The sequence below is a fragment of the Dromiciops gliroides genome, chromosome 2 (genome assembly GCF_019393635.1).
Source record: "Dromiciops gliroides isolate mDroGli1 chromosome 2, mDroGli1.pri, whole genome shotgun sequence".
NCBI classification, from domain to species: domain Eukaryota; kingdom Metazoa; phylum Chordata; class Mammalia; order Microbiotheria; family Microbiotheriidae; genus Dromiciops; species Dromiciops gliroides.
Window position 1 is genome coordinate 473,193,834 of NC_057862.1, and position 12,653 is coordinate 473,206,486.

General features: G+C 40.3%; 1 protein-coding gene across 1 annotated transcript in view; it reads left to right on the top strand.

Moving 5' to 3' along the window:
- PLB1 (phospholipase B1) overlaps nt 1-12,653 on the top strand; it is a 180,606-nt gene that overhangs the window by 141,739 nt on the left and 26,214 nt on the right. The window contains exons 48-50 of the mRNA XM_043980996.1: nt 1,951-2,002; nt 3,080-3,160; nt 9,890-9,955. Coding sequence (XP_043836931.1) covers nt 1,951-2,002; nt 3,080-3,160; nt 9,890-9,955 — 199 coding nt within the window. The remainder of the gene's footprint in view (nt 1-1,950; nt 2,003-3,079; nt 3,161-9,889; nt 9,956-12,653) is intronic.

Here is a 12,653-nt window from a genome sequence, read left to right on the forward strand (position 1 = left end):
AAAAGACAGTAATTTTAAGAAGAAAAGTACTTTAGCAAAGCCAACCCATACATTAACTCTGGATAAAAGTATGTGCAATATCCCATACCCATAATCCCCCAAATCGACCAAGAGGTGAGGTAGATAATGTTTCTTCAACCTTTCTATGGTACCAAGCTTGGTCATTGTCATTATGAAGTATTCAGTTTTATTCGTTTGTTCTTTCCATTTGTGTGGTATGATGGTATCTTCAAAAATCTTTCCCCCCTTTTCTGTCATGTCTCTCTGTCCACATTTGCCGCTAAATAGTTAACTGTTTGAGCCTCCCAAAGATCATCAGCAGTTGTTTACTTGTTCTTAACCTTTTTTTCTGCCAACAACTGGACTGATTAATTAAAACTAGACAGCTTGACAGAGTCCAGTGATTTTTTTTCTCCAGCCATGCTGATTCTTTGCCTTTGTATTACCTGGGGAAACCTAATTGGTTTGATTCACTCCCCCTTTCTTGTCAGTGTTCTTTTCAGAATGTACCACCCCCTGAGCCTCAGAGCCAGAGGAAAAGATAACAATTCTTCAATGTCAAACAGTGAGAGCTTTCTTGCCACAAAATAAGTTGAGTCTCAGAGGTATTATTCTGATGCTGTGTTGTTGTTGTTGCTGCTCATCATTAATATAATTATAAAGCCAAGCCTTGATCGTCCAGGAAACTGATTTTTCAATGTTGATTGTTCAAGTCCTCTGTTTCTGTTTCTTCCCATTCCTGTTCTACCTTTGCCCTCGAAGGGACACAGTATTTAGGATTGTAAGATGCCTTGGAGATAGTACAGTTTCACCCACCCCATGTCCCATTTTACAAATCAGGAAACTGAAGCCTAAGGTTAGTCAATAAACCTTAATTAAGCATCTACTGTGAGCTGAGCAGTGGGGATACAAAGGCAGAAGATGATTTCTGCTCTTAAGAAGCTCAAAGTCCAATGGGGGAGACAATTTGCAAACAACAACATACAAACAAACTATAAACAGGATAAATTAGACATATTCAACAGAGGGAAGGAACTGGAATTAAGGGGATTAGTACAGGCTTCCTGTAGAAGGTGTGATTTTTATCTGTGACATGAAGAAAACCAGAAGGTGAAATTATTTCCTCAACATTAAATAAATAGTAAGTATCAGAATTGGGATTTGAATACAGATTTATTGCTTCCCTGCCTCTTGTTCTTTTATCTCTAATAAATACAAATGGAATTCACAAGCCCAGTCTGTGTCTCTATCCTAAAGTGTATCCATTGTGCACTTTCATCCATCCCTTTGGTAACTAGAAACAGCTAGTGAGAATGTAAGTTTTCCCATACCACAAGCCAGAGGATCAGAGATCTTAGAACTGAAAGAGGAGACAGCTAGGTGGCCCAGTGGCTAAAGCACTGGCCCTGGATTCAGGAGGACCTGAGTTCAAATCTGACCACAGACATTTTTTTTTATGGTGAGGCAATGGGGGTTAAGTGACTTGCCCAGCGTCACACAGCTAGTAAATGTCAAGTGTCTGAGGCGGGATTTGAACTCCAGTACTTCTGACTCCAGGGCCGGTGCTCTATCCACTGCACCATCTAGCTGCCCCTTGGCTGCAGACACTTGACACTTACTAGCTGTGTGACGCTGGGCAAGTCACTTAACCCCCATTGCCCTGGAAAAAAAAAAAGAAAGAAAAAAGAAAGAACTGAGAGAGATTCAAACCTCTGCCTTTGGGCAGGTAAGGCATCATGCTCACTTCACCAAAGATGAATCTGAGGACTAGGTTGTGAGAGGTTGTGTCCTATCCTACATCACACAGCAAGTTTACAGCAGAGTGGGAATCACCAGCCTCCTTTTTCTAGCCTTTTAATCCAGTGCTCTTTTCACAGAACCATTCTGCCACCAGTTCTATCCTAGGCAACTCTTGTTTCTAAACCTCCTCTTGCTTCTCTCCCCGAATAGGGACCTGCCAAGCCAGGCCCGTGAACTAGTGGACAAAATGAAGAACAGCTTGGTGAGTGCCTGTCTTTGGGGCCACCATTGGGAAGGTATGGAGGTGACCTGGGTTAGGGAAGGGCATGGGATTCTCCTTCAACTTCACCTTTGGCATCTCTCAGAGAACAGCAGTGAGAGGAAAACAGTCAGGGAGCAAGAATGGGAAGATTTTGCTTCTCTTCCCCATGAGTCTAACTACCTCTCCTTTCCAAATATACTTTTGGAGGAAGAGAGAGTACAGACAGTGGAGCAACGGACTTTAGCTGTTTCCCACCTTAACCCTGATTTTGCTTCATTCAGAGTGGTTATGTAAAGGCTGCATTCTAAAAATAGAATTCTCATGCCAGGCTTCTTCTCTCCCCCTCCTTCAGCTCCTCAGCCCTGTCCCCTGAAACCTTGCAGGCACATTTTTTTCTCCATGACTTATTCTTTGGAATTTAGCTCCTGACAATAGCAGCAAAGCTCCTGTTATGGAAGCAGCTAAAAGGGGAACAAGCCTCCCAGCCCTGCTGCAAGACCTCCATGAGTCTTCTCAAGCCCCAGGACCCAGGAGGTTTCCTCTTTTCCTCAATTCCTCTCATATAAGTACCAGTTCCTGCCCTTTCTCTGCTTACTTCTTCAAGAGACATCTCGGAGGGTTTGCTCCTATTTTCATCTTTTTCATCTTCCCCCTTTACCCTCAATGCCACACCATTTGTGAAACCCTAGCTCGTCTCTGTCCATTTAACCCTTGTAAGTTCAAAGAAGTCTCTGAGCCCAGTAGGTGTCTAGCTGTTCTACCAGCTTCAGCTTTCTGAAGGGATTTTCAGCATGAAAATATGTGTGTGTGTGTGTGTGTGTGTGTGTGTGCACTCGCGCGCATGCCATAATACTCACTTTGTGGTGGGTTTAGTCCCAATAGATCATGGTAGGATGATAAATTCTGGATTTCCCCTCATCGTTTACTTCAAGATCTGTCCAAAGAAGAGCCAGTCCTTCCCTGGGTCTTGCTCTAAAGTAAAAAGCAGAAGGTAACTTGCTAGAGCTTGCCTGTGTCACCACTGTAGGCCCCCTCACACTCCTGAGTTCTAAGCCTCTGGGTCTTCCATCCCCTTAGGAAATCAACCTGGAACAAGACTGGAAGCTGATCACGATCCTTATTGGAAGCAATGATCTCTGTCAGTACTGTGAAAACCCGGTAAGCACTAGCTCAAACCCAGGCCCAAGGACTCTTTGGTCCCTCATCCTCCCTGACTCCCCTCCCTAATAAGACTACAACTCCACTAATCATTCCCAGATTTACAGATATTCCATTTAGAAACAAATCATACAGTTTTTAATCTCTTGTGTTCCCTAACTTCCCACAGTCCTCTGTTCCCTAATTTAGAACCCCTGAGTAATGTCTCCCTAGAAAGGTATATTTATCTTTCAAAGATGTAGAGGTATAAAGAGGCACATTTTCTTATATTCATGTAAAGAGACTGTACTGATGCCCAGGATATTCAACTCTATCAACAAGCATATATTAAGGACTTACTAATGCTGGTACTGTTCCAGACCCTGGATATACAAAGAAAAAATAGAAGCAGTCTTCATCTTTGAGGAGCTTGCTTCCTACCTGGAGTATGAGAAGAATACTTATGTGGATCTCTCTACCATCAGTCTCTGGGCTGATCTGCATTCAAATTGGCAAGTGTAGGGTTCTCAGAGAGGGGCAACCACCATGCTGTTACCACTCAAACTCTCTTTCAGGGCCCCAGAATTAACCCTGGTGTGGGGCAGATACATTCTTACTATTTGCTACCATAGCTCTTGAAACCCCAGGAGGTACTTCTCATTTACCACAAATCAATCACTATGACACCATTAATTCTCAAATATAAAATATCTACTAAATGACAAGGTGGAAAAAGGAATAATCATGACATTTACTCATTAGATAGCAAAACCAGTCATAATCAGACATCATTGTTGCCCAAAAGAAAGCTAAAGCAAGAATAATCAAAACATCACACAGTCCACCCATAATTCTGGGTCATACTTTTGTTTGTAATATCTAAGGGGAAGAATAGGTATACATTTACAGGCATAGGACAAGGAAGCACATGAGTGAGAAAATCTATATCCCTGGGACAACTCACAACCCTAGACTGTAGACCTTGATGTCATTGATCCCTTTAGAAACAATCTATACCATACAAAGAAGATTCTACGGTAGATGCTTTCCTTCTTGCCCTTACTACTTTCCTGCTGAGCAAAGCCATTCCTCTTGTGCTCTTGAGCTGATGAAGCAGTAACAAGATCTTTTAACTCATGACACTCTTGACAGGGCACAAAGAAAGTATTATGTTATTGCATTGACAAACACTTCCCTTCAGCCAGAGGAACTTCCAGTAGCAATGGATGCTGCTTTGTTCAATAAGGTCCAAGTCTCTTCTCATAGCAAAATAGACACAAAACTTATCTTTTCCCCTCTATGTCTCCCTTTCAAACCATAGTAGTCAGCAGAGGGCAAACATGGGCACCCCTGAAAGGTTTCCCTTCTTGTAGTCTATAGATGACACTAGAGAGAGCAATAAGGCCTCAGTAGCTCTTCAGACAGGAACAGGATTCAGCTCTCTCCAGTGAGCTTCTAGCAGTTCTTCCAGCCTATCTCTAGCCAATCAACAAAGCTATCCCTTTCTTCTAATCAGTAAGTCCCCAGCAAAGCAGCTGAAGAGTCAGCTGTTTCCACTAGAAGCCATCTATGCTCCGGCCTCATCATGACTCCTCACTTTCTCAGCTTACTCTCTTGCTTCTTTTCTGTTTATCTTTTCCTATAGCTTCTTCTCTGGCATCTTTTACAGCTTCTAATGTCTCAAATCAGAGCCTCCTGGTGATGAGTGACTCATCTTTACCTTATCAGGTAAAATTCATAAGTGTTTCTGTTAAGTATGAACCCATCAGTCCTTAAAAAAGACCTTCCCATAGTTCTTTGACAATTATTTGATTTATGATTTTGTCTGTTATAACTTTTAAAACTATAAAAATAGTACAATGCAAATGAACTGATGGAGCATAATGACCTGAAACCATGTACCTTTAGTCATTACCCTGCCTTCAAATAATTCTTCTCCTTACATTTATCTAAGGGGAAGTTCTCCAGCTACTTTATAGAACAGTCTGTGTCTCTCCTCAACATTTTACCTGAGAGACTGGTTTTCTCTCAGAGAAGTGGATTTTAACAATTTTCCTTATACAAATGTTATTTCACTGCCCCTTTCAGAAACCAAATTGTTTACATACAAAAACCTTACCCACAGATAGTAAATATACAATATGTGCAAAATAAATTGTACATAATATATGTAAAATATATGATATATGCAAAGATATAATATATATAATATATTAATACATAAATTGGGGTAGCTAGGTAGCCCTGTAGATAGAGTGCCAGGCCTGGAACCAGGAAGACCTGAGTTCAAATTCAGCCTCAGACATTACCTGTGTTTCTCTGGGCAAGTCATTTAACCCTGTTTGCCTCAGTTTTCTTATCTATAAAATGAGCTGAAGTAGGAAATCGCAAACCATAGCAGCATCTTTGCCAGGAAAATCCTAAATAGGGTCATAAAGAGTCAGACATGATTGAAATGACTAAACAATAACAACAACACACAAAATAAATGTAAAGTCATTTGGGAAGAGAGAGAGCACTAAGAATTGGCAGAATCAGGAAAGACCTTGTGTAGGAGGTGGCATTTGAACTAAGTCTTAGAGGGAATAAGGGATTCTAAGAGGGAGGGGTAAGGAGGGAGAATATTTCAGAAATGGGGGGACAGCCTATAAAAATGCACAGAAAGGAAGGAAGGCATGTTGTATATAACAAATAACAATTAGGCCATTAAGAAAGATATCTACTTCATGTCTCCCCCATTCCAATGTTCAGAGAGTCCCTCTCTCCTTGTTGTCCTCTCAAGAGAACCAGCCCATCAGAGTCAGACTGGTGTAGTGGATAGAGAGAATTGACCTCTGAGTCAGAAAGCCTAAATTCAGATCTTGCCCCTGACACATGCTGGTTACTGACTCTGGGCAACTGATCAGGCAACTCTGACTGTAAATGGAGACCAGATGCTGACTTGCATTGGTAGAGGGAATCTCTATAACAATGAAATCACAGCTCTGGGATTTAAAACCTTTTATATTTCAGGTCTATTCTGAGTTACATAGGCTTTTTCATTGGAAGCCAGGAAACCTATATTGTTTCTACAGGAAAATGTTTGATGTTCCTAACAATTTAATTCTAAATGACAGTAGAATATAAACTTCTTAAGGACAGAGACTGTTTTGATTTTGGTTTTTGAAGAGGAGGGGAGTGGGGAAGTGGATGTTCTTGTATATTCAATGCCTAGCACTGTACTTGACACATAGTAACTACTTACTGAATTGAATTGTAAGATGTGGGTTACGTGTGGCATTGACAAGTTGGGGGCTTCCTGCCTCTTTTTTTCTAAGTGGAAAGAGACAACTCTGAAGGAAGGGAGGGCAGAGGTGATAGTCACTTTCAAGGTACAGTATGAAAGGAGTAACTAGTATAAGGCTGGTCACAAAGAGGAGTTACATGATTAGTCATCATTTGTAAAAAGCCTGTGTAGGAGTATTATAATAATACTAATTATCCTTGATGTTTGTATACAGCTTTTAGTTTTTCAAAGCCCTTTCATATTTATAAATTCAATTCAATTCAATAAATGTTCACATATATTTACCTAGTAAGTACAGGGTGTTCTATAAATTCTATCATTCCCACACACCCAAGATGATTGGAGTACACTTAGACTCTAGGAGTCCTTGAGGATTTGCAGGAAGGTATAGGTTTTTTCTAGACAACCTCTGAGGTCCTTTCCAACTATGAGATTCTGTAATTCTCATGATTCCAGTCTTTCCTGGAAATGTACATGTTTCTTACCAATAGAATATTAGTTCCTGGAAGGGAGAGAACGTTTCCTGTCAATCAAAAAGCATTTATGTGTAGCATCCATTCTAGAGTCATGCCTCAATTTAGTCAAATTCACAGCTTAGATCCCTAGAGGGACAACTATTCTCAGGCTTCAAGAGTGTGTTCTGTGGCACCACTCCTCTAAAACTACATCTCATAAACCCCCATCGCTGTACTTAATATTAACAATCGGCCAAGAAGCACAATTAGGTCTTGGCAAAGGCACTTACTAAGATGTCATAAGAAAGACAATGACTACAAAACATTGCAAACATTGCCCCCATAAACCTAAGATATATCCTCCCACAAATACATACAGAATTGTGTGTGTTGGGGGGGGCAGGATGTGTGTAATAGGAAACACAATTATTTTGCAACATCTCCTTGGCCTAATCCCTTCAAGAACATGGTGACCCAATACTAGAAAGTCCCTAACTGCTACTGCAAACTATGTAAGGACAACTACTTTGCAGTCCTTGGATAAAAGACCCCGCAAGAAATTTTGTCTAAAAGAACTTTCTTCAAAATTATGAAAGTATCATCTCTTCCTCTTGTCTCCTTCCCCTGAACCCAGAATGTTTTCTTATTCCAGTAACAAATCTTGCACTTTCATTCCAATTGCCCCCTTTTCCCCCTTGAATGATCACTCTTTTTCTCTGCCCTACTGATGGGTATGCCTCTCTGAAGAGGTTGAGAGAATACAATGATAGTATCCATGGCAAGAGTAGGTTCAAATTTAGGATATAGTGGTATTCAAGCACACATGCAGAATATACATATGTCAAAGGCAACTCAACCCCTAGACCTGTAGGTCCTAGAAGTCCTTCTTCTATTTATAGAGTAGAAGTCCTTTCTCTCTTCATTGAGTCCTTATGTAGTTTCCCTTGGGTGCATCATCTCTGCTAGAGGGGCTATTCATCTGCATTCCCAGGCTCTGCTCCTCTCCTGACTCTCTTCTCTGCTGCCATAAATCATGCTCCTTGACACTGCTTCCTCTCATGGGTTGACTATCTCTGTATTCATTCTATCTCCAGTAATTGTCCCTGTTCCTCATTGGACATAATATCTGCAATATCTCTTACTGGTCCAGGAAGTCCCCTTCAAAGCTACATGACCTAGTGAAATTCCCTCTCACATTCCTCCCCCTCCGTAAGTATTTCCCAGCTTGCAATCTCTCCCACTCTCAAATTGCTGAAATTCATCCAGGTTTTAGCTATTTAAAAATCCCCAAAGGCATGGCTAATTTGTTTGCTCAATCAAGTTGTTCCCTTCTTAACTCAATCAGAGTAGTGTTCATACCTCATAAAGGGATCTGAGGGTGTTATAATTTGTTAATACCTTAAAACCTTATGGTGAATGACTACATTCTGTTACTACACCAAAGGAAAGGAGGGGTTAAGGGAAGGCAAGAATCACACCCAACCTCCTTTACATATGAACCACCTACCATGTGACAGGCATTGTTCTAGGCGATAAATATTAAATGGTACCTTCCTTCAAAAAGCTTGACTTATAAAGCAAGAATCAACATGTACACAGTTAAGGAGAAACAAAATACATACAAAGCTGCTTCAGAGAGGACAGAGGAGGCCTCACATAAGAAGTGTCATATGTAGTAGGTACTTAATAAATGCTTGTTGAATTAACACTGAATGAAGAAAAGGGCACGATTTCTTGTACGGACACCTAATTGACCATAATGTGTCAGTAACTCAGGGGAGTAGTAGAAGGAACCCTGGATTTGGCATTAGAGGCTCTGAGTTCAAATGATGAAATATAAGATCACCTAAGTACCTATAAAATGAAGGCATTAGACTAAGTGTCCTCTACAACCCTTTCTACCTCGAAGTATATGACCCTATGTTCTAAGTCTCTGAAGATACCTATTTGGCTTTATTGCTTATGTTAGCAAAGTGTGACTAATGACCAAGGAATTGTCACCAGAGTGTATTCCTAGTCTATTCCTAGTTCCTTAGCATCTATGAAAAAACACTCACATGCTGACACCAGTAATTGTGAACTGAGTCCAAATCCATCAGAAGAAAGGGGCTCAATTTCTTGAGTAAGAAATAGCCCATTCAATCCAGATCTAGGATTTGGTTTTGTCTTCCCTTTGCAGACCCTTGCCACTAGGGAGACCTCTGATTCCACACTTATTTCCTCAATCTCTTGGTCCCTGGTTCTAGCATGCCCTAGGAAGTATCAGAGGGGTAGAGAAAAGATAACATGGAGCCCTCTGTATAGATATACCAGGATGGGATTAGGGATATAAAGGAATCAGACCTGCTTTTCGGGAAAAGAGCCAGCCCTAGTACCTACAAAAAAGCAATGCACTCAAATGCCCTTTTCTGAAGTAACAGCAACCACTTGGAATACTTTCTTGCCAGGTCCTACCCAATGGAAAGGAGATCCATCTCTGTTTAGTCTCTTTCTTCTCTCTTGCCTCACCTTACTACATGCATGGCTGCTTCTCCTCCCTGATTAATCCTAGAGTAAGCAAAGGTGGTGACAAGAGTGCCTGGGTCCTGTTCACACTGAGTGCTAGAAAATTGTGGAAAATAATGCAGACAGGTTCTCCTCTTCTTCTGGGAGCTGGTTTTTCCCTCTCTCCACCAAATTAACTCACTCCTACTCCCCCAAAATCTACAGCCTTCTTCTGTGCTTACCTGATCAGCTGTACACCTGATACTTCCTTCCCCCAAGAGCAGTGAGATAGTTATGCATGAACCAAGTATTTATTGAACACATAGTCTGTGCCCAGCACTTCTGAATGCAAACCAAATGAGAACTTGCTATCCTTTTTCTAAAACTCAAATCATGTATTCCTTTGAATTGCTCTGCATCACAAAGCATTGAGTCCAGACATCTTAGAGAACTTGGGTCTTTCTCTTTTCTTTCTCCTGCAGAATGAATACCTAACAGGTGACCTCTCCATTTCTTTTCCTGCAGGAGGCCCACTCAGTGAAAAATTATGTACAGTCCCTCCAACAAGCACTGGACATCTTCTATAAAGAGGTAAAAGCTCCTGATTGTATCCTGTAATCCCATGTATTTATTTTATGCATTTAAAAACATTCTTCTTAGAAAGGAACCATAGGCTTTATCAGACTGCCAAAGGAGTCTATGATACAAGAAAGTTAAGAACTCCTGTCATTAAGGGAAGGGAGCCCAGTTTTAACAAAAGGTACCTGTATGTCTCTGCACGTAGTAAGCAATGCTCCCATAAGCATTTCCTCACATCATCAAGGAACTATGTGATAGAAAGATGGGATGGTCATGTGGTAAAGGTGAGGGGTGACAGGCTGATGGACAAGGGGTGCTCTAATGGTACTCTCACAGTGCCAGAGCAAAGTCAGAAAGGCCTCCAGCCTTTCATGTGGATCCTTCTTTTTTACTTCTTTACCCTCCCCATAGTAAACTGTGAGAAGGAAGTGGACAATAATCACACAAGAGAGGCAGGCTTGAATGGGTTGCAAATTGTATCATTGGAGGGAACTTCCAAGTCTAGGAGACTGCAAATCCATCTGTGTATTTGCATTTGTCTTACTATGGGTAATTTGGATGCAAAAGTGAATATGGGCAATGTCATCAAAAAGTATACTGGAAAATAATGGATCTGTGTCAAGAAACAAAGGAGGCCAAATGCTTATATTTAATGAATGTTTGCTTCAAGAAGAGAATGCCAAAAAAAAAAAAAGAAATTAACTATATCTTAACAGACAGGAAATGACTGGTTATCATTGTAGAAATCATTTCCAGATCAGCTACCTGTGCACAGTCAAGCCATCAATTTGTTAGAGCAAAGATCAAAAGTGAAATCCAGGGGGCAGCTAGGTGGCTCAGTGGATAAAGCACTGGCCCTGGATTCAGGAGGACCTGAGTTCAAATCTGGCCTCAGACACTTGATACTTACTAGCTGTGTGACCCTGGTCAAGTCACTTAACCCTCATTAACCACCACCCCCCCTCCAACAACAACAACAACAAAATGAAATCAAGGTAGAGGAAAATATGTAGTTGAGAAGATGTTAAAACCAGACCTATTCAAATAAGCTATTAATACCAAAAATTAGGAAATAGATCATACAGACATGGAGCTAACATGTTGTTTGGTTCAGAAGAAAGAGCACTTTTGGTTTGATGTTTGGTTTTGAAGAAAGCACCAACTTAAGAGTCAGAGATCCTGGGTTTAAATCCCACCTCTGACACCACCCATGTGACCTTGGACAATTCACTTAAACATGCTGTGCCTCAGTTTCCTCATGAAGAGGAAGTTGGACTTGACAGCTTCTGAGATCCCCTCCAGCTTTAGATCCATGATCACCATAGACTTATTACCAATTCCGAAGGAAATTTGATTGATGTAAAGTAAACACTTCAAAGAGGAGGCCATAAGAACCCAGAAATCACCATGGCCAACAAATCATTTTTCTCCTCACCAAGTGGGGAGATATCACAGCTAAGAACAACACCAATTCAGAATATAGGGATTGCTACCAGAAAGGATGCTTGAAAGAATATTTAAAAACTGCCTACCCATAGACCTTTTAAAAAATCTCTAAAAATTCCTTTGGAGAATGATTTATTTTTGTTTAAAAATAGTATCTTTAAAGAAATTATAAAAAGGGAACAGTCAGGTTTTCTTAAATGATAATCACTAGGAGACTACCTCTTTATTGTCACACAAATGACTGAAAGATATAGAGAATACAAGATCCATGTTATTGTGCTTATTGTTCATTGACTACAAAAATGCATTTGATTTGGCTGACCAAAATTTCACCTTAAAGATTCTCCTCCAAAAGGCTATTTTCCATTTATGTATGAGTATCATAGGGGAGTCATTGAAATACATAACAACAGAGATCACTTTGTTCAATAAATCCACTGATTATTAATTACAAATCAGGAATAAAAGGAGACATATGCTGTGTAAAATGTTTGCCACCATCCTGGAAAAAGTGTAGCATGGAATACAATTTTAAGAAGGATTTACTATATTTGTAAATAGTGTTTTGTTGATTGTATAAAATCCTACAATATTTCAAGTCCTTTCTTTTTTCTTTCTTTCTTTCTTTCTTTCTTTTTTTTTGGTGGGACAATGAGGGTTAAGTGACTTGCCCAGGATAACACAGCTAGTAAGTGTCAAGTGTCTGAGGCCAGATTTGAACTCAGATCCTCCTCAATCCAGGGCCAGTGCTTTATCCACTGTGCCACCTAGCTGCCCATATTTCAAAGTCTTTTCAATGATTTCTAGTTCATCCTAGCTATTCACATGGGGAAAACCAAGTGCATACTTATTGTCTGGACTATGATATATAGTTGGAAGAACAAACAACAAAAATAGTCTTTCAGTACATATATTTTGGAAAAACCCTGCAATGGACAATGAGTTTTGTAGGGTGGGAAGATGACAGGTTAGATTGCATATGGGAAATTGTGCAGTCCTTTTGACAACCTTAAACTATTTTCTGAAACAAAAGCCCATCTTTGTCAATATCCATATTCTTCCCATGATGCTAGATGTCTGAAAAATCATGGAATATGACAATTTCTGAAGAATCAGAATTGTAAGAATCCTAAAGGGTATGAGTGGATAGTGACCATAAAATGGTTGTAGTATATGACCCACAATATTTTTTTTTTGGTGAGGCAATTGGGGTTAAGTGACTTGCCCAGAGTCACACAGCTAGTGTTAAGTGTCTGAGGTCAGA